The sequence below is a fragment of the Oncorhynchus mykiss genome, chromosome 5 (genome assembly GCF_057628025.1).
Source record: "Oncorhynchus mykiss isolate SJ-2025 chromosome 5, ASM5762802v1, whole genome shotgun sequence".
Classification (NCBI taxonomy): domain Eukaryota; kingdom Metazoa; phylum Chordata; class Actinopteri; order Salmoniformes; family Salmonidae; genus Oncorhynchus; species Oncorhynchus mykiss.
This window is the reverse complement of record NC_143026.1, coordinates 36,185,642-36,208,439: the sequence shown is the minus strand read 5'-3', so window position 1 is coordinate 36,208,439 and position 22,798 is coordinate 36,185,642. Positions and strand designations below refer to the sequence as shown.

The window sequence follows — 22,798 nt, the reverse complement described above, 5'->3', positions numbered from 1 at the left end:
GACAGAACAAGTGTCATTTCAGCAATGGCCATATTCCCTCCATGATGGTATCCCTGGTAGTGAAGAGTAATTGTGAAGTTGGCCAGAAGTCCTACCCCAGCAGCCTCAATAGGGGAGTGAATGCTCTCACTATGACCCAATCCCACACATCCTACACCCAGCTCCCAGAACATGGGAGGACGCCTGGGATTTCCTGAGGCCAATTAAAAGTTCTGGCACGAGTCAGGAGACAACAGAAATAAACTTATGGGCGACCTCTGATGTACCCCAGAAGGTTTAGGAAATGAATGATTATAATACATTTATTGAACTTGGGCCCAGATATGTTTACAGCACTGCCAGAGGCCCCTCCCCTCACCTCATCTGACAGGAATCCTGGGTCATTCTAGGGGGACTTTGTCAGATGACACATCTTGGGGCAGTAACACACACTCCCCCCTCTCTCCCCCTAATCACTGTCATACACACACACACACCCTCTCTCCCCCTAATCACTGTCATGTACACTCTCTCCCCCTAATCACTGTCATGTACACCCTCTCCCCATAATCACTGTCATGCAACTCTCCCCTCTCTCTCCCCATAATCCCTGTCATGTACACCCTCTCCCCCTAATCACTGTCATGCAAATCTCCCCTCTCTCTCTCCCCATAATCCCTGTCATGTACACCCTCTCCCCCTAATCACTGTCATGCAAATCTCCCCTCTCTCTCTCCCTAATCACTGTCATGCAACTCTCCCCTCTCTCTCCCCCTAATCACTGTCATGCAACTCTCCCCTCTCTCTCCCCCTAATCACTGTCATGCAACTCTCCCCTCTCTCCCCCCCTAATCACTGCCATGCAACTCTTCCCTCTCTCTCCCTCTATTCACTGTCATGCAACTCTCCCCTCTCTCTCCTCCTCATCACTGTCATGCAATTCTCCCCTCTCTCTCCCCATAATCACTGTCATACACACACTCCCCCTCCCCCTAATCACTGTCATACACACACTCCCCCCCTCTCCCCCTAATCACTGTCATACACTCTCCCCCCCTAATCACTGTCATACACTCTCTCCCCCTAATCACTGTCATACACTCTCTCCCCCTAATCACTGTCGTACACTCTCTCCCCCTAATCACTGTCATACACTCTCTCCCCCTAATCACTGTCATACACTCTCCCCCCTAATCACTGTCATACACATTCTCCCCCTAATCACTGTCATACACTCTCCCCCCTAATCACTGTCATACACACTCTCCCCCTAATCACTGTCATACACTCTCTCCCCCTAATCACTGTCATACACTCTCTCCCCCTAATCACTGTCATACACTCTACCCCCCTAATCACTGTCATACACTCTCCCCCCCTAATCACTGTCATACACATTCTCCCCCTAATCACTGTCATACACTCTCCCCCCCTAATCACTGTCAAACACTCTCCCCCTAATCACTGTCATACACTCCCCCCCCCCCTAATCCCTGTCATGTACACTCTCCCCCCCTAATCACTGTCATACACACTCTCCCCCTAATCACTGTCATACACTCTCTCCCCCTAATCACTGTCATACACTCTCTCCCCCTAATCACTGTCATACACTCTCCCCCCTAATCACTGTCATACACACTCTCCCCCTAATCACTGTCATGTACACTCTCCCCCTAATCACTGTCATACACTCCCCCCCCCCTAATCACTGTCAAACACTCTCCCCCCTAATCACTGTCATACACTCTCTCCCCCCTAATCACTGTCATACACTCTCCCGCTAATCACTGTCATGTACACCCCCCCTAATCACTGTCATACACTCTCCCGCTAATCACTGTCATGTACACCCCCCCTAATCACTGTCATACACTCTCCCCCCTAACCACTGTCATACACTCTCTCCCCCTAATCACTGTCATACACTCTCTCCCCCTAATCACTGTCATGTACACTCTCCCCCCCTAATCACTGTCATACACTCTCCTGCTAATCACTGTCATGTACACTCTCCCCTCTCTCTCCCCCTAATCACTGTCATGCAACTCTCCCCTCTTTCTCCCCATAATCACTGTCATGTACACCCCCCCCCCTAATCACTGTCATACACTCTCCTGCTAATCACTGTCATGTACACTCTTCCCTCTCTCTCTCCCTAATCACTGTCATGCAACTCTCCCCTCTCTCTCCCCATAATCACTATAATGTACACTCCCCCCTCTCACTCCCCCTAATCACTGTCATGTACACTCTCTCCTCTCTCTCCCCCTAATCACTATCATGTACACTCTCCCCGCTCTCTCCCCCTAATCACTGTCATGTACAATCCTCCCTCTCTCTCCCCCTAATCACTGTCATGTACACTCTCTCCTCTCTCCCCCTAATCACTCTCATGTACACTCTCCCCGCTCTCTCCCCCTAATCACTGTCATGTACACTCCCCCCCTCTCACTCCCCCTAATCACTGTCATACACACACTCCCCTCTCTCTATCATGTACACTCGAACGCAGACCCAGTTCTGATGTTGGACTCATTTGGGGCTCTTTGAGAAGTCACTGGTGCTCTAAATGTACAGTCTAGTCAAATGAAGTATTCTATCTGTACATATTCTGGGTGTCTGACAGTTGCACTAATGTCTGATCATGTGCTCTGATATTGTATATAGAGGCCTGTTTAGAGGCCTGTTTAGAGGCCTGTTTAGAGGCCTATTTAGAGGCCTGTTTCTAACGGGTTGATCTATTTTAGCAGCATTTCATTCCTCAAGGACAAACGACATTGAGGACGTCAGGATTGTGAACTGGGATCAGATCTGGGTTATTATGGGAAACCCAGAGCTAGTAGGGAACCAACTAACCAACATATTGAAGCAACAACTCTATTCAGGCCAACCTCTCAATCTTGCACAATGCAACACAAAGTGCTGAGTCCTGAAGATCACTCAGTCTGCGACCTACATCTACTATGGCTCTGACGTAGGATGGTATGAGTGAGCTCACCGGCAGTGACTCACTACAGCGATACAGGACATTTTTTAGGTTGAAACATTTGCCTCAAGCATGCAAAGCATTCTCATGAAATGTCCATGTTTATTGAACATGTGAAGCCAGTCATACTTTTTGGAGGCAGGAGGACATTGTGCTGTCTGTTTGTGATGGAAGGTTGTAGTGGAGTGACATTGATCTTTTTCTCTGCTGCCTGAGGGATATTATATTGACTTTCTGGTTGTTGTCCGAGTTTTTTGAAGGCAGCCTGCTGGTATCTGCGTTTTGGTATGTGTGTTTTGGTATGTGTGTTTTGGTATGTGTGTTTTGCCTCATTTTAAAGCTATATTTTAACACATTTTTTGAGTGAGCACTTCCACTTTATTGGATCAAATTCAATACACTTTGAATTATTATACAATCCAACACTAATGAAACCAAAGTTGAATTACGCCTCAGAACATCTAGGGTGGTCATGGGTCATTTCTCCACCAGCTCTTAACCAAATACTGTAAATCAATCATCTCCAGTTACTGAATTGCAGGCTATGCATCGATAATTAGTCATTTCTCAGTGTTCCAGTAACAGCGAGTTTATCTTTGAAAGTTTCCACCACAATCTCAATCTCAGCACTTTTCACTCTGAATCAGTTATTATTTTGTGACTTGGTCTTATTTTCTTATAGCTACAGATCAAATCAATTTTCGGGTTTTGCTCCCTCTAAATTCCCGAGATCCAGCACAGCTCCTAATCTGTTATTAAACTGTAGTGAGGTTAACCCCCCAAATATTGAATATTAATCTTACCAGCATTATGTTCATAATAATCTAGACCTTTTGTACCTTTAAAGGGATACTGCGAGATTCTGGCAATTAAGCCATTCTCTACTTACCCAGAGGCAGATGAACTCGTGGATACCATTTGTATGTCTCTGTCTGCAGTATGGAGGAAGCTGGAGGTAATTTCGCGAGCCAATGCTAGTGCAATGAATGGAAGTCTACAGGTATGGTAGCATATGCTAGATTAGGCCTGCCTATAGATTTCCAGTCACGCACAAATGCTAGTTAGCATTAGCTCGTGAAACTACCACTTACAGTACTTCTCCACTAAACATGATAGGGGGTGATGCAACAATGGAACCCATTCATTTTCAATGGAGGAAAGCGAAGTGGGCCCCCCTGTTGGACGATGCAAGCATGGGCAAGGCAGCGTGAACTGGGTGGGACCTAAATTGGGGAAAGTTGAATTTTACACAAATACTCAGCGATATCGCCATGCAATTGACCAGTTTGCTAGAATTGGATAGTGGGTCATCCCCCGTAATGTAATCCCCTGTAATTCCCTTGTATTTCGCATCGCCACGTTAGCTTCGCCCTCATGTATGTGCTAGCAAGCATGCTAGGTAGTGCTTGGTATCAACAGCCAATCCAGTAGGGACTTGACGATAAAGTGAGCTTCGATTAGTCAATCGCTCCGCGATATTGAAGAGTATTTGCATAAGGTTCAGTTTTCCCAAATTTAGGTCCTGCCTTGGTTGCGATTACTTGCCTATGCTCGCATCGCCCAACGGTCCCCCGCCCACTTTGCTTCTCTTCCATTGAAAATGAATGGCTTTCTGTAGTTTCATCGCCCACCTTGTATTCTATTAATACGTACCATAACTTCCTTCATTCTGCACACAGAGACATACACATGGTATCCACAAGTTCATCTGTCTCTGGGTAAGTAGAACAAATATTACAGAAACAATGAAACAACAACTGTTTCAGTAACAAGCTGAGGGGTGGGGCTGGAGAAATGTAATCACTCTCAAATTCATAGACAGAGTTATGGACGCAAGGACTGACAAACCATGATTGAACCATGTTTTGAGGCTATATAGTGTTTGTTTACATTCACCTTGATTACAAACATTGGAGTAAGACAAGTTCATGTTTTGGGTTCTGATGGGGTACGACAGTTGAACTATGCTCATTTGGCATTTGTAAGTACTATTCTTCACAAATAAATTCCCATTAATTTATAAGTCCAAAAACGGATGTAGCAACTGCAGATTGCCCCTTTAAACACAAATAGTGACCGCCCACTTAAAGGTGTTTTTCCCCACCCCGGCTCTAGAACTAAGACGACTGCTTGGTAAGGTCAGTGGGATTTGTGTAAGTAATACAGATGTAGGATCTTAATTTGATCAACCTGTTGCACTAGAACTTTCCTGCAATGCAGGAAATGTAGAACTTGTAGTGTATTTGAAGTTTTAAAAAGCTTCTGAAGTTTGGAATTTCCACTTTGAAATTTCAGACTTGATTTTACCTTAAAAAAATTTATCAACCCTTCTGTCTTTCTCTAAACTCTATATGTATCTTCCTTTGCCTCCCTGTCCCAGAGTGCTTTGCTCTGAACTGGAGTTATCAGGAACAATTAACTGGCTGATATAAGTCATGTGTACTGTCTCAATCAGTCAGACGTCACAGTGCGCCTCAGAATCCCTAGCTTGTTGCGGAGAAAGATAGAAAACTTGTGTCTTCAATCCAAAAAATAAATGCTCTATAGACCAGAAAATTCCAGGGCCCTGCTTTTTCAAAGTAATTGAACAACATATACGTTCTGTGCCTCTGATTTATCGGAACAAAAGGCCTGTGTTGAATAAAATGAAGGCCCAGATCCGTCTCATGGGAAATGTTTTGATTGACATTTTTTATTGCATTACTAGTTTGTTGACAATGGTTTCATTGGTCAGTTGGTTTGTCACAAGGCTGGCAAGCCATCATCTCTGTGTCCTTTACGGGTGTTAAACATTTAAAATAAATTGGGATCGTTAACAACTAGGAAAAAAACATTTTTTTGGTGGAGTTTTACACAAAATGTAAATCAGAGTACAGGGAGGTACTGTGAGACCCAAACCATTGCTGGCAGCAGCACAGGCCCCAAACAACAGACATTAGACAGGTAATCACAGTGCTGATTACAGAAATGATTGCAGTTCAAATGCAGCCATTGTCATTGGTAGAGGATGTCGGCTTCAAAGCCCTGATGGCATATCTAGAACCAGACTGCAAGATGCCATGTCGAAAAAAACTGACGGCCCGGATGGAGAAAGTCCTCTTCTGGCTGTGCCGGGTGGAGATTATAACAGTACATGGCCAAGATGTTCAAATGTTCATAGATGACCTGCAGGGTCAAATAATAATAATCACAGTGGTTGTAAAGGGAGCAACAGGTCAGCACGTCAGGAGTAAATGTCAGTTGGCTTTTCATAGCTGATCATTCAGAGTTAGAGACAGCAGGTGTGGTAGAGACAGCAGGTGTGGTAGAGATAGAGTTGAAAATAGCAGGTCCGCGATAAGGTAGAGCACATCCGGTGAACAGGTCAGGGTTCCATAGCCGCAGGCAGAACAGTTGAAACTGGAGCAGCAACACGACCAGGTGGACTGGGGACAGCAAGGAGTTATCAGGCCAGGTAGTCCTGAGGCATGGTCCTTAGGCTCAGGTCCACTGAGAGAAGAGAAAGAAAGAAAGAAAGAGCGAAAGAAAGAAAGAGAGAGAGAGAATTAGAGGAAGCATACTTAAATTCACACAGGACACCGGATAAGACAGGAGAAATACTCCAGATATAACAGACTGACCCTAGTCCCCTCAACACAAACTATTGCAGCATAATTACTGGAGGCTGAGACAGGAGGGATACCATGTACTAACCACTTAGAACATGGAGGAGAGGCACACAGAAGATAACGTAAAAACGGCATTAACCACTGTCGTTGCTGAGTGGGAGGGGGACAGCAGTAAGGTGAGCACCGTCTGGTAGGCAGCCAGGACTGCGGTAGATTTGAACTACATCGCCCCCTAGCGGTTATACGCATGACTATATCTGAATTGTAAATCCACATCTAATTAACGATTAAACGATAAAAAAATTCTGTTTGAAAAACGTTGAGAAAAAACATGTACATTTGTCACTCGGCTCTCTCCCATCTAACCAGCTAGAATTCACAGGAATATTAGATACAGATTTAGTCCACTCTAACACAGGTCCTTGAATTTCTTGGTCGCCTAAGAGAAAAAAGATGATATGATTTTTGACTGTCAACATTTATTTATGTGGTCTAATTCAATCACTTTATTCAATATGGAAACAATCTGATTGGCATCTTACTTTTAGTTTGACGATGACGACAAAGAATAGATTAAAGGACATGTTAAGCTGCTTGGATCTCATTTCTAAGTACAACTGCACCAGGGCAGTCATTGATTCACATGCCGCTGTATAAACGTCAAAGCCAGATAAAGGCCGTTTGGACAGCCTCACGCACACCAACATTTATCTGTCTAAATGATCACGAGTCCCATCAGGTCAGCTCTTCTCACTCCCAACTTTCTGTTCCCGTAATGTCGTTCACCAAGCCAAGCCTACTCACAACCTATTTAGGTTGCGCTGCTTTTCTTGTTATGGTATTTTGGTGTTTTATTAAGATCCCCATTAGCTGTTGTAAAAGCAGCAGCTACTCTTCCTGTGATCCACACAAAATATGGAACATTAATAGACAACAACAGCTCAAGGACAGAACTACATAAAAACGTTTTTTAAAAGGCACATGTAGCCTACATATCAATACATACACACAAACTATCTAGGTTAAATAGGGGAGAGGCGTTGTGCCGCGAGGTGTTGCTTTATCTGTTTTTTGAAACCAGATTTGCTGTTTATTTGAGCAATATGAGACGGAATGGAGTTCCATGCAATAATGGCTCTACATAATACTGTACGCTTTCTTTCTTGTTCTGGTTTGGGGACTGTGAAAAGACCCCTTCTGGCATGTCTGGTTGGGTAAGTGTGTGTGTGAGAGCTGTGTATAAGTTGACTATGCAAACAATTTGGTATTTTCAACACATTAATGTTTCTTATAAAAAGAAGTTATGCAGTCAGTCTCTCCTCAACTCTTAACCAAGAGAGACTGGCATGTATAGTATTAATATCATCCCTCTGATTACAATGAAGAACAAAACGTGCCGCTCTGTTCTGGGCCAGCTGCAGCTTAACTAGGTCTTTCCTTGCAGCATACGACCACACGACTGGACAATAATCAAGATAAGACTAAACTAGAGCCTGCAGGACTTGCTTTGTGGAGTTTGGTGTCAAAAAAGCAGAGCATCTCTTCATTACGGACAGACCTCTCCCCATCTTTACAACCATTGAATCTATATGTTTTGACCATGACAGTTTATAATCTAAGGTAATGCCAAGTAATTTAGTCTACTGTTGTGTCTTTGGCTATGCCGGATTAAGTGATATGACATGCTATTCTATAAAATCCTTTCTCTGTAATTGATATTACCTGATTGAGGTAATTATGTAAATGTATTTAACTAGAAAGTCGGGCCACCACGAAAGAGTCTTTATAGAGCTGTTATCTTCCGAATAAACTCTGAAAGACCTAGTAACATTTTACATCAATAGCAGTCAATATTAATCGGCACCTTATTTCAGTCTCATCTGAACATCGTAGAATTCTTGGTTATCTTCACAAACAAGTTGAATCAGCAATACAAAATTGGGTTTAATTATTTATTTACTAAATACCTAAGTAATCACACCCAATTAAATATACACAGAATTAATCGTATCTTGATTACAAATGATGTCATAAAGGAAAACGTCCCTTACGGACGGAACAGATATGACAGCAGGTTACACAAAGAAAAGGGGGTTGGGTTTGAGTGAAAGAGCGGGATGACTGAAGAACAAAGGGAGAAGCTCTGCTATCGTAAATACAGTATCTTATGCATTCTAAATTACCGCCCATTTGGAAAAGGAAAATGCAGTAAATATTTACTCTGAGCTGCGCTTCGGTAGGTTGGTCGTAGATCCTGGCTGTGTTGGCCAACAGAGATCTTCCTGTCCTCGGAAGAATGTCACTGGTGGTAAATTGGATTACGTTGTAGTATCGTCATTGTGTGTTAGATTGGATACGTTGTCCGTCCTTTCCTAGCCCACGTTTACAGCTGCTGTTGCTAACTCAATGGCTAGGATGTCTCACTTCTGTAGTGAATAAGAGTTCAAAGTTGGCTTAGTTTTGTAGTTGACATGTTAGTCCTTTTCAACGTATGGACCGTCGTCCTATCGTCCTCGGGACAGATAGTTACATTTTCATCACGGGCTTATATAGTGGAGGGAGAAAAGGGTGTGTTTCATAGTTTATAACCCATGTCTCTTCACAGGGGCGGGCCACTGATTGAGCAGAGTTCTAACTTTATGAAAACCCAAATCTCTCATTTGGAAGCTAATATTACATTTAATCTTTTCACAAATAGTGTCATATTTAAACATTTAAATTGCACAACAATTCCATGTGAATCTGATAACTAGAATGTGTAGACTTTCCCAGATACAGTTTATGTCGTCCTGTCATCAGTCATAATGTCTCAGATGACAACCGAACTGACATCATATTCATTAAGTACCACCGCATATTTTCAACTGGTTCTATTACCGAAATACAGTATGGTTCCTTCCCCCCACTTGTTTGATGTTCCCAGACTCTCTATGTTTAACAAAGGCTATTCAAGAGTCCTTCAGAGAGTCAGAGAGAGAGGGAAGGGAGAAAGGTATTTATGGGGGGGGGGGGGGGGTCATAAACCTTACCCACAGGCCAATGTCATGACACTACTCAACTTGCTCAACAGCCATACCATTCATTACCAGATTCAGCTGAGGTCTAGAACTTAGGGAATGATTTGTACCAAATACAATGCTCTGCGTTTTAGAGATGTTCAGGAACAGTTTACTACTGGCCATCCATTCCAAAACAGACTGCAACTCTTTAAGGGTTTCAGTGATTTCATTAGGTGTGGTTGCTGATGTGTACATCAGCATACACGGACACACATGCTTTGTTTAATGCCAGTGGCAGGTCAATGGTAAAAATAGAAAAGAGTAGAGGGCCTAGAGAGCTGCCCTGCAGTACACCACACTTTACATGTTTGACATTAGAGAAGCTTCTATTTAAGAAAACCTTTTGAGTTCTATTTGATAGATTGCTGTATCGTCGATACAGAGCTGAGGTCAAAAAGCCATAACACAAGTTTTTTCAACAACAGGTTATGGTCAATAACATCAAAGGCTGCAATGAAATCTGACAGTACAGCTCCCACAATTTCCTTATTATCAATTTCTTTCAACCAATCATCTGTCATTTGTGTCAGTACAATACATTTTGAGTGCCCTTCTCTATAAGCATGCTGAAAGTCTGTTCATTTCTTTACAGAGAAATAGTATTGTGTTTGGTCAAACAATTCTTTCCTATAGTTTGCTACGAGCTGGTAGCAAGCTTATAGGTCTGCTATTAGAAAGAGTAAAGGCTGCTACCACCCTTTGGTAGCGGAATTACTTTGGCTTCCCTCCAGGCCTGAGGACAAAGACTTTCTTCTAGGCTCAGATAAAAGATATGACATATATAAGAGTGGCTATAGAGTCAGCTACAATCCTCAGTAGCTTTCCATTGAAGTTGTCAATGCCAGGAAGTTGGTCATTATTGTTCGTTAACAATATTTTTGTTGGTTGAAAACAGTGGAGGCTGCTGAGGGGAGGACGGTTCATAATATTGGGTGGATTGGAGTCTATGGAATGGTATCAACCATATGGAAACCACATCGTTGATGTGTTTGATCCCATTCCATTGACTCCATTTCAGCCATCATTACGAGCCGTCCTCCCCTCAGCAGCCTTCACTGGTTGAAAACACTATAGGCTAATGTGTCACACAACTCAACTGTCTTCATGTCTACTGGGGAAGCCAGGTCAGGGAGGGTAACTGTAACTGACTGACTATTTAGTCTGGTGTCCTCAGTACCCTCAGTCTGCCAGGCTGCTCTGCTACCACAGGAACCCCAGCCTCCAGCAGGTAGTAAACCCTCTACCCTCCCTCTCTCCAAAAACCACTGTCCCTGTCCCTGCACTGCCATGGACCAATGGGTAAATGGAACATTAGAAACATAAGCGTGTGCAAAACGATCCCTATTTCACAGTTTACTGTCTGTGAGGTTCACGGAGGACCGTTGAGAGAGAGAGATGGGAGAGAGAAAGCGAGTGAGAAACAGTGTGAGAGAAAAAGAGAGAGAGGAGGAAGAGGGAAGAGAGGGAGAGGGGAGGGGGGGGGGGAGTAACCTCAGCGTGATGTAAAGTAACCAGTGACTGTGATTGTTGGGAAGAGGCCTGGGGTGTTCATGTGTGTTCATGTGGTATGCGCATGTGAGGAGGGGGCATGCATGTGTGTGTGTGTAGACATGAGTGAAGAGGGACTGGGGCATATCGCACAACGCAACTGCTGGTGAGATGCTTTACGTAACAACAGTATTCATCAATAAGACAGAGATGCCATTGTGCCATTTTTGTCAGGACTTACATAATCTATTTATTGCCAGAGCCAGGCCTGTTCAGTGGCAAAAGAGATGGAGCAGTGGCATACAAGGTAGGCATGGTAACCCTGGGCCTGGGGGAGCTGCTGCATGCTCTCGGAACAACTAGTATGCAGAGTTTATCATATCTAAAACAACACACCTCTTCAGGTGTATTTTAGATTTTGAAAATCATACTCCTGTATACCTGTATTTCTACTTGATTATTTATGTTTATTTCAACACATGTCAAGCTGGCTGTTGTGTCAGAAACCTTTGGACAATGGACAGTACAGTATGTTTGCTCTACTTTCAACACCTAACATGATCCCTCTTCAAATACAAAACATGAACACACACACCTGTTCACCTCATTTTTAAACCATTGGTAGTTAACAAAAACCATACTCATCACACACTCCGCTCTGAAAACATAATGACCTGAGAACAACATTACTCCTCTGTCTAGCAACTCTATCATCACTAAACATGACATGAGCACATAAACAGCACCTGCCTGTTCCTGAATTCTTAAATTGTCTGGCTTTCATTGTCTCGCTCTACAATCTGTATGTGCCTCTCAATTAATTATATTTAATTCAGCCCAGCCCATCGGATAAAGGAAGGCTAGCAGACTTACCCCATTGCAACCTCTTTCATAGTCCTATTTTATTTATTAGGAAAAGATAATGTTCACACTACATGTGAAAAAGAGTGGTGATGTGTGGATAGTCCTGGTATCATATAACGTTACTGAACAAAAATATAAACACAACATGCAACAATTTGTTACAGTTCATATCAGGGAATCAGCCAATTGAAATAAATTCATTAGGTCCAAATCTATGGATTTCACATGACTGGCAATATAGATATGCATCTGTTGGTCACAGAAAATGGGCCTCACAATTGGCCTCGGGATCTCGTCGCGGTATTTCTGTGCATTCAAACTGCCATTGTTAAAATGCAATTGTGTTCGTTGTCCGTAGCTTATGCCTGCCTGCCCATACCATAACCCCAACGCCAGCATGGGGCACTATGTTCACTACGTCGATGTCAGCAAACCGCTCGCCCACACAACGCCATACACGTGGTCTGGTCTGCGGTTGTGAGGCCAGCTGGACGTACTACCAAATTCTCTAAAACAATGTTGGAGGCAGCTTATGGTAGAGAAATTAACATAAAATTATCTGGCAACAGCTCTGGTGGACATTCCTGCAGTCAGCATGCCAATTGCACACTCCCTCAAAACTTGACACATCTGTGGCATTGTGTTGTGTGACAAAACTGCACATTTTAGAGTGGCCTTTTATTTTCCCCTGCACAAGGTGCACCTGTGTAATGATCATGCTGTTTAATCAGCTTCTTGATATGCCACACCTTTTGGGATATTTTATTTCAGCCCATGAAACATGAGACCAACACTTTACACGTTGCGTTTTTATGTTTGTTCAGTATATATCCACTGTACATTAGGACATGGGACACAAATAACACAATTGCTTCAAGAACATCATACATAACATTTTCGATTTCCATTTGAACACATGCTGATGCAATGTCAAGCATGTGTGGGTTTTACACAATTTGCACATAATGTACATTTTGAACTAATTGTTCATGCAGGTAATAAAGGCCTGTGCATGCATTCTGTCCATTAACCAGGAATGTTCTATTACCCTCTGAGGATTACCATCACCTCCCAATCTAAAATGATTTACTTTTTTCTGATGGCAAATTGGTGCTTTCCACTATCATGACAGAAATAGCCCATTACACTACCGTGACAGTAGTACATCTGCTCATTTCTAATAATGATTAGATATTGTAATTGTTCGCGGCATGGTCGAATTAGAAATAGGAGAGGAAGCCATTTGTGTCGTGTGCAACAAGTAGTGAAGGAGAGGCGAGAGAGTGACAGAGCTGGTCTCACCCTGACTATCACATTACCTCAGTGCTCATTAAACATGAGCCTGGCCTGGCCTCTCTCCACGGCCCCTTCCTCGCTACATCTCCCTCCTCTCGCATACTCTTAAAAGGGACACGCCCTCACTACATCACACAACGCCATTATTCTCCACATCACAACTACTGTCCTTGATTCAGTGAACTGGTGAAGTGTGCTCTGGGTAACCAGGTTTAAAGTGCATCCAGTTACACGGTTTCAATAAGTACGGTTTCATTTGGACACAAAAAGGGTGGGGTATTGTAGTTGCCTGAAATAATATTTGTGAAGTGATACTAACCCCATATGCCCCCCTCTCACTTGGCACGTGCCTTACGAGAAAGAGTGCAAGCAGTTCTGTAGTTCCGTAAGCAGAGGAGGCACTCCACTGTGCCCATTATACCTGACTATCTGCGTGTTCAGAGTGGAAGGCCTGCCGAACGACCTCGTGCCTTATCTTGCCCCTGGTGTTTGTGCTTCCGCACTAACATAATGCATACCTTGTCATGCCATCAAGTCAGTGGCCTACATGTAGAATTAACTGGTCAACTGAACAACAGAAACAAGCCAAAATGCAGAGACAGGGAGTAAAGTTATACTTGAACTGATCAAAATCATTTGCCCATTGGTGTATTTCAGCGTTTGATCATTTAGCTCAGTTGCATGTTTGCCTTTAAATGCTTGAAAAAGTGTAATGTTAACACCAAAAGACAAATACCATGCTAGTTCGCCATTCAACTAATACCTAAACCGTAAATCTATCTAATCTAACTGCACAAATAAACCCACCATTAAGTGTACGACAGTCTGTACATTCAGAGAGGGAAATGGGTAATATCGTTCACAAGAGCCTGCGTTAAATGTGGGGATATTGTTGCGTAATCATGAAGAAATACACATCCCACCACCTCCTCAGCAATTATCTAAAGAAGCATTACCTCTGAGGCAGTATGGCAATGCTGAAGAACGCTGAAATTGCACATTGAAATGAGCTCATGCACCGTTCGTTGTAATAACTCCTTTTATGGCCTCTGAAAATCAGTGATGTGCAGCTTTCTAACTGGTTTGGCTGGCTCCGCCATTTTGAGAGCTTGGGCAATCAAGTGCCTGAGGCAGAAGAACAATACTGTCTTTCCTGTTTGCGGTGTGTGGTGCTTCTGCTGTGTCAGACAGTCCTCCGAGTCTTCTCTCGGTCTCTCCCTCTCTCTCTGCCTCTCTCTGTCTCTCCTGTCTGTCTGTCTCTCTCTCTCTGTGTGTGACAGGTCTGAAGAGTGTAGTCTGGCCAACAAAACTAGGCCACAGCGTGATTTCACATTTGTTACACAACCAATAGCATACGGTCTGTCCTGTCACAATGTGCATCTATTTATCAGAGTCCCAGAGTCCGAGCTCAGAATGCAGTCCATTCACTGTAATATACAGTCAGGTCCAAAATGATTGGGACCCCTTGGTTCTGATTAGCAAAAAAGACTGTATAAAATAAATAACACAAATACTGAGCTACACTGAGTGTATTAAAGATTAGGAACACCTGCTCTTTCCATGACCTAGACTGACTAGGTGAATCCTTGAGAAAGCCTTGATCCCTTATTGATGTCACTTCAATCAGTGTAGATGAAGGGGAGGAGACAGGTTAAAGAAGGATTTTTAAGCCTTGAGACAATTGAGACATGGATTGATTTGAGTGCCATTCAGAGGGTGAATGGGCAAGACAAAATATTTAAGCGTATTTAAGCGGGGTATGTGTGTCAAGAACTGCAACGCTGCTGGGTTTTTCACACTCAACAGTTTCCCGTGTGTATCAAGAAGGGTCTATCACCCAAAGGACATTCAGCCAACTTGACACAACTGTGGAAAACATTAGGAATGGTTTCCTAATATTAAGTTGCACCCCATTTTGCCCTCGGAACAGCCTCAATTCGTCGGGGCATGGACTCTACAAGGTGTTGAAAGCCTTCCACAGGGATGCTGGCCTATGTTGACTCCAATGCTTCCCACAGTTATGTCAAATTGGCTGGATAGCCTTTGGGTGGTGGACCATTCTTGATACACACGGGAAACTGTTGAGTGTGAAAAACTCAGCAGAATTGCAGTTCTTAACACAAACCGGTGCACCTGGCACCTACTACCATACCCCATTCAAAGGCACTTACATCTTTTGTCTTTCCCATTCACCCTCTGAATGGCACACATACACAATCCATGTCTCAATTGTCTTAAGGCTTAAAAATCCTTACTTAACAGGTCTCCTCCCCTTCATCTACACTGAGTGAAGTGGATTCAATAAGTGACATCAATAAGGGATCATAGCTTTCACCTGGTCAGTCTATGTCATGGAAAGGGCAAATGTTCCTAGTGTTTGGTTCACTCAGTGTCGTTATTATTTATTTGATACAGTATTTTTTTGCTCATCTTTATCAAGGGCGCCAATCATTTTGTGCCAGACTACCTGCAGTATTCCAACACATTAAATGCAATGTATTCACACGGTGATTGCATGACATAAGAAGATGTTAATAATTCATAAAAATTCACATGGTGGAAAATGTTTTCAGCATTTTTGTAGACAGTATTTTTGTAAGGCAATCTGTTTGTTTTCTGCTTAATATCCAAAGCTGCGATTTTTTTCCTGACTGTTTTGAACCATGCACCTGCAGGATCACAAATTGGAGGTTGAGGCAGAGATCAGGCTTTGCAGTGGAATGAAACAGTGAGAGGCACCTGTCGGCTTGAGGCAGTTATTTTCCACTGTGATAGTAAATAAACAGCACACATGACATCAGCTTGCAGAGCCTTAGGTAGACAAGAGAGCGGGAGAGTCCAGGGGAAAAGTGAGGGGAGAGCGGCTAGGGGGAGAGACATTCATCTTGCATGTGTTTCCGTTTCACACCCTGGATATCTTTTGGGTTTGCTTTTGTGTGTGTGGATGCGTGTTTGTGTGTATATGTGTGTGTGTTTTCTTGTGTATGACTCAGCTCAGACTAGGTCTATGGTAACACAGGGCTGCAGATGGAGATAGGAGAAACGCCTGTTAGAAAGAAACAGTAAAGAGGAAGTGAGCACTGAGAGGGACAGTATGGCGACACAGCTGAGGATCTGAGATACAGGTCTGGGCTTTGACCAAGAGAACGGGTGCTGTGTGCTCCACATGCATTGTAGTGGAAATACACTGTCAGTTTTAGGGGTATGATATTTTGTGTCCTTTGTGTGTGTCTCTCTCTACATGTTTGTTTGAGTGTGTATTTTAGTAAAAATCAAATCAAATCAAATTTTATTTGTCACATACACATGGTTAGCAGATGTTAATGCGAGTGTAGCGAAATGCTTGTGCTTCTAGTTCCGACAATGCAGTAATAACAAGTAATCTAACTAACAATTCCAAAACTACTGTCTTGTACACAGTGTAAGGGGATAAAGAATATGTACATAAGGATATATGAATGAGTGATGGTACAGAGCAGCATAGGCAAGATACAGTAGATGGTATCGGGTACAGTATGTACAAATGAGATGAGTATGTAAACAAAGTGGCATAGTATAGTATAAAGTGGCTAGTGATACATGTATTACATAAGGATACCGTCGATGATATAGAGTACAGTATATACGTATGCATATGAGATGAATAATGTAGGGTAAGTAACATTTATATAAGGTAGCATTGTTTAAAGTGGCTAGTGATATATTTACATCATTTCCCATCAATTCCCATTATTAAAGTGGCTGGAGTTGAGTCAGTGTCAGTGTGTTGGCAGCAGCCACTCAGTGTTAGTGGTGGCTGTTTAACAGTCTGATGGCCTTGAGATAGAAGCTGTTTTTCAGTCTCTCGGTCCCAGCTTTGATGCACCTGTACTGACCTCGCCTTCTGGATGATAGCGGGGTGAACAGGCAGTGGCTCGGGTGGTTGATGTCCTTGATGATCTTTATGGCCTTCCTGTGACATCGGGTGGTGTAGGTGTCCTGGAGGGCAGGTAGTTTGCCCCCGGTGATGCGTTGTGCAGACCTCACTACCCTCTGGAGAGCCTTACGGTTGAGGGTGGTGCAGTTGCCATACCAGGCGGTGATACAGCCCGCCAGGATGCTCTCGATTGTGCATCTGTAGAAGTTTGTGAGTGCTTTTGGTGACAAGCCGAATTTCTTCAGCCTCCTGAGGTTGAAGAGGCGCTGCTGCGCCTTCTTCACGATGCTGTCTGTGTGAGTGGACCAATTCAGTTTGTCTGTGATGTGTATGCCGAGGAACTTAAAACTTGCTACCCTCTCCACTACTGTTCCATCGATGTGGATAGGGGGGTGTTCCCTCTGCTGTTTCCTGAAGTCCACAATCATCTCCTTAGTTTTGTTGACGTTGAGTGTGAGGTTGTTTTCCTGACACCACACTCCGAGGGCCCTCACCTCCTCCCAGTAGGCCGTCTCATCGTTGTTGGTAATCAAGCCTACCACTGTTGTGTCGTCCGCAAACTTGATGATTGAGTTGGAGGCGTGCGTGGCCACGCAGTCGTGGGTGAACAGGGAGTACAGGAGAGGGCTCAGAACGCAACCTTGTGGGGCCCCAGTGTTGAGGATCAGCGGGGAGGAGATGTTGTTGCCTACCCTCACCACCTGGGGGCGGCCCGTCAGGAAGTCCAGTACCCAGTTGCACAGGGCGGGGTCGAGACCCAGGGTCTCGAGCTTGATGACGAGCTTGGAGGGTACTATGGTGTTGAATGCCGAGCTGTAGTCGATGAACAGCATTCTCACATAGGTATTCCTCTTGTCCAGATGGGTTAGGGCAGTGTGCAGTGTGGTTGAGATTGCATCGTCTGTGGACCTATTTGGGCGGTAAGCAAATTGGAGTGGGTCTAGGGTGTCAGGTAGGGTGGAGGTGATATGGTCCTTGACTAGTCTCTCAAAGCACTTCATGATGACGGATGTGAGTGCTACGGGGCGGTAGTCATTTAGCTCAGTTACCTTAGCTTTCTTGGGAACAGGAACAATGGTGGCCCTCTTGAAGCATGTGGGAACAGCAGACTGGTATAGGGATTGATTGAATATGTCCGTAAACACACCGGCCAGCTGGTCTGCGCATGCTCTGAGGGCGCGGCTGGGGATGCCATCTGGGCCTGCAGCCTTGCGAGGGTTAACACGTTTAAATGTCTTACTCACCTCGGCTGCAGTGAAGGAGAGACCGCATGTTTTCGTTGCAGGCCGTGTCAGTGGCACTGTATTGTCCTCAAAGCGGGCAAAAAAGTTATTTAGTCTGCCTGGGAGCAAGACATCCTGGTCCGTGACTGGGCTGGGTTTCTTCCTGTAGTCCGTGATTGACTGTAGACCCTGCCACATGCCTAGTATCTGCATTTTGTGTGTTTTGTGAGACATAAATGAAGCAGCTCAACTCCACTTCTCGGTTTCCTCTCGGGCTCCTATGCTCTGATTCATCATGACTGTGTTCATTGATCATGTCTCTCCTCTCCCTCTTTTGTTGGCAGAAACGGGGACCTTCAGTTTCCTGAGACGCACCACTGCGAGGAGGAAACGGAGCAGAATATAGCCCAGAGAGGAGGCAGACAAGGCGTGAAGGACTGCCCTGGATGACTGCTGTCACCAAGATAGGGAGCGGTGACGTGAGAGCCATGAGGGAGGAGAGCGAGGGGGATTTGCTGCACCTACACATCATCCCCGAACACTGTCTTCACTAACACCTCCATCCCCATTCCTGTTCCGTAAGTTTCCTCAGGGGGTGACCCCTGATATGACCCCCAGCACCCGTGGAATTAGGCAGTCCAACCCAAGCCCCAGCTCCAGGCTCTGTGTGGGCACCCCACCATGTCCTGGTAGAGCTCTGTGCCAACGCCAGTCCCAAATCCTGGGATGAACCCACAGAGGACCAACGCACAGCCTCTAGATCACGAGGAGAATGAAATATTCCTGAGTCATTCCTGCTCTATGGTTGTCGTTTCCCTCTGTTTGCTCTGAGTGGAAGGTGTCTCTCTTGCTTCCCATCAAGCCCCTGCAGCTTTGAAGATTCAAACGTAATCCTATTCCTGCTCTGATCCCTCTCTTCCCTCTCTTCGTTACTCTCTTATCTCTGTTCCTTTTGATCTTCCAGATTATTTTAGTTTGACCCCGGACGCGCCCCCTTTTGCCACCCGGCACGTTCTCCTCTGTGATCACCACGTTTTCCTCGGTGTTCACCGCGTGGCAGACGACCATGGGTTGCCGGCAGAGTTCGGAGGAGAAGGAGGCGGCGCGGCGCTCCCGGCGGATCGACCGCCACCTGCGCTCGGAGAGCCAGCGGCAGCGGCGTGAGATCAAGCTCCTTCTGCTGGGCACCAGCAACTCTGGCAAGAGCACCATCGTCAAGCAGATGAAGATCATCCACAGTGGAGGCTTCAATCTGGACGCCTGCAAGGAGTACAAGCCCCTCATCCTTTACAACGCCATCGACTCGCTCACACGCATCATCCGTGCCCTGGCCACGCTCAAGATCGACTTCCACAACCCCGACCGCGCCTACGACGCTGTGCAGCTCTTCGCCCTGACCGGGCCGGCCGAGAGCAAAGGGGAGATCACAGAGGAGCTGCAGGGGGTCATGAAGCGCCTGTGGGCCGACTCAGGCGTGCAGGAGTGCTTCTGCCGCTCCAACGAGTACCACCTGGAGGATAATACTGCCTACTATCTGAACGACCTGGACCGCATCTCCTCCAACGAGTTCATCCCCACCGTGGAGGACATCCTGTGCTCCCGCGACATGACTACGGGCATCGTGGAGAACAAGTTCACCTTCAAGGAGCTCACCTTCAAGATGGTGGACGTGGGGGGGCAGCGCTCAGAGAGGAAGAAGTGGATCCATTGCTTTGAGGGCGTGACCGCCATCATTTTCTGTGTGGAGCTAAGTGGCTATGACCTCAAGCTATACGAGGACAACCAGACGGTAAGGGAAGCCATTGGGCAACACATGCAACATTAGCCATTACACAACCAGCCAGTTCCTGTCCACACTCTGTCATCACACCCTTGGGGCCTGCTGTTAGATATGGAACTGTGGTGTTCTCCTTTTCACACTTCTCAGGGTGCATTACATCTAGGGCCACACTACTCATTTCTGCAGAGTTTAATAGACATCATGTGACTTAAAATGGCAGGGGCCCAAGTCGACCTCTAGCATGTGTCCTCAAAATGTTGGAGTTAAAAACAGGTAAATGATCAAGTGACAAACCCTAACTAACCCTTCAAAGAGGAATATACTGTATCTGACATTCTGTGTGGATATGATAGCTTTACCCCATGAAAGCATGAAAAGGGAAGACTATTCCTAGATAGAGGGCTAAAAGTTTATTTATTTTTAGTTGTATTTATTTGAACAAAAAAAGGGCTACATTTTGTGAGAAGCATTAGGAGCAGATAACACATGCAAGAGCACAAGCCTGATGTTATCTCTGCTGTGTCAACACTACTCTATACCGCTCTTTACAACCTTCTGCATTTCCTGCATCTAAGGATGAGTCGGACCACAGAGTGAAGGAAAAGCAGCCAACAATTGCTCAGCATATGTGGTAACTCCTTCAAGACTGTTGGAAAAGCAGTCCAGGTGAAGCTGGTTGAGAGAATGACAAGCGTGTGCAAAGCTGTCATCAAGGCTATTTGAAGAATCACTTTTCTGGTGACTACATAATTCCATATGTGTTATTTCATAGGTTTGATGTCTTCACTATTATTCTACAATGTAGAAAATAGTAAAAATAAATAAAAACCCTTGAATAAGTAGATGTTCCAAAACTTTTGACCGGTAGTGTATATACCTTCCTGTGGCCTGATAATTCACATATAACATAAATAAGACCAGATATATTAGGCACTTGCTGATTTAGTACATGAAAGCAATTATTTTACATTTTAGTCATCTCATCCAGAGCGACTCACAGGCTCAATTGCCTTGATCAAGGGCAGATTTTTCACCCACTCTGCCCCGGGATTCAAACCAGCGTCCTTTCAGTTACTGGCCCAACGCTCTTAAAGCTACCGGCTGCCCTTTTTAGCGAGTTATAAATACCTTCTTGAGAGGATAATGCAGTTAGGTGTAAATTGAGTTCATAGTGTAAGGTGTGAGGGTGTACCTGTGAGAATTAGCAGCTTGCGATGGCACTGTTCAGCAGTAGGACGTCACAGGTGCACGAACAATTGACTGAGAGGGGGGTGAAGAGAGAGAAGGAGAGGAAGTGAGGAATGGAGAAGGAAAAAAGGGGATTGTTTGGAGGAAATCAGAGGCCCCACCCTTTTCCTCCACCTTGTCTGGACATTATTTCTGAACTCCGGGTGTGGTTGGCAGCCACGGCTGATTTGGGCCCTTATTAGTGAAATGTCTGTTGGAACAGTTTCCACAGCTTTCCCCATTATTGCAAGAGGCTTTTTCAACCCAAAGTGGTATGAAGGTTTGAGTGATGACCATGAATAATATTTCATTGTTAATTAGATGCTATGTAATAGGCCTACACAGTGGCCTACACAGTGGCCTACACAGTGGCCTAGTGCCCCAATCAGCGTCATATGAAGTATTCTGTTTATAGAAACATTTGTTTCTGGTGCAAACTAAGTTCTGGTGTATTTCAAGCCTTCAAGCACATACTATGTTAGAAATGACAAAAACAGCTCTAGAAGTATTAGTGTCTGACTCAATGTAGTATTATGTCTCAATGTGTCTCATAAATCCTCAGAGGAAGATGAGAATGCATCTGAAGACAGGGAGACAGGCAGAGAGGCAGGGAGTCAGAGAGGGAATCAGAGAGGCATGGAGGGAGAGAGGGAATCAGAGAGGCAGGGATTCAAAGAAGGAATCAGAGAGGCAGGGATTCAGAGGGAATCAGGGAGGCATGGAGTCAGAGAAGGAATCAGAGAGGTAGGGAGTCAGAGAGGGAATCAGAGAGGCTGGGAGTCAGAGATGGAATCAGAGAGGCATGGAGTCAGAGAAGGAATCGGAGAGGCAGGGAGTCAGAGAGGGAATCAGAGAGGCAGGGAGTCAGATGGAATCAGAGAGGCATGGAGTCAGAGAAGGAATCAGAGAGGCAGGGAATCAGAGAGGGAATCAGAGAGGCAGGGAGTCAGAGATGGAATCAGAGAGGTATGGAGTCAGAGAAGGAATCAGAGAGGCATGGAGTCAGAGAGGGAATCAGAGAGGCATGGAGTCAGAGATGCAATCAGAGAGGCATGGAGTCAGAGAGGAAATCAGAGAGGCATGGAGTCAGAGAAGGAATCAGAGAGGCATGGAGTCAGAGAAGGAATCAGAGAGGCAGGGAGTCAGAGAGGGAATCAGAGAGGCATGGAGTCAGAGAGGGAATCAGAGAGGCATGGAGTCAGAGAAGGAATCAGAGAGGCATGGAGTCAGAGAGGGAATCAGAGAGGCATGGAGTCAGAGAGGGAATCAGAGGCATGGAGTCAGAGAGGGAATCAGAGAGGCATGGAGTCAGAGAAGGAATCAGAGAGGCATGGAGTCAGAGAAGGAATCAGAGAGGCATGGAGTCAGA

At 44.9% G+C, this 22,798-nt stretch overlaps 1 protein-coding gene and 1 long non-coding RNA gene across 5 annotated transcripts in view; one reads left to right on the top strand and one right to left on the bottom strand.

The window, feature by feature from the left end:
• gnaz (G protein subunit alpha z) overlaps positions 1-22,798 on the top strand; it is a 44,792-nt gene that overhangs the window by 11,073 nt on the left and 10,921 nt on the right. For 2 of the 4 annotated variants that reach the window (XM_021602591.3, XM_090234640.1), the window contains exons 2-3: positions 18,767-19,000; positions 19,387-20,211. In XM_021602591.3, coding sequence (XP_021458266.1) covers positions 19,489-20,211 — 723 coding nt within the window. In that variant the 5' untranslated portion in view covers positions 18,767-19,000; positions 19,387-19,488. Of the gene's footprint in view, positions 1-16,113; positions 16,486-18,766; positions 20,212-22,798 lie in introns of those variants that run through there. The other 2 variants (XM_090234639.1, XM_021602590.3) reach the window with 2 other exon arrangements.
• On the bottom strand, positions 5,633-21,503 carry LOC149983253 (uncharacterized). The gene is made up of 2 exons (XR_016496011.1): positions 21,395-21,503; positions 5,633-6,457 (listed from the first exon to the last, which is right to left on the bottom strand). It is a non-coding gene; the product is annotated as an uncharacterized LOC149983253 (long non-coding RNA).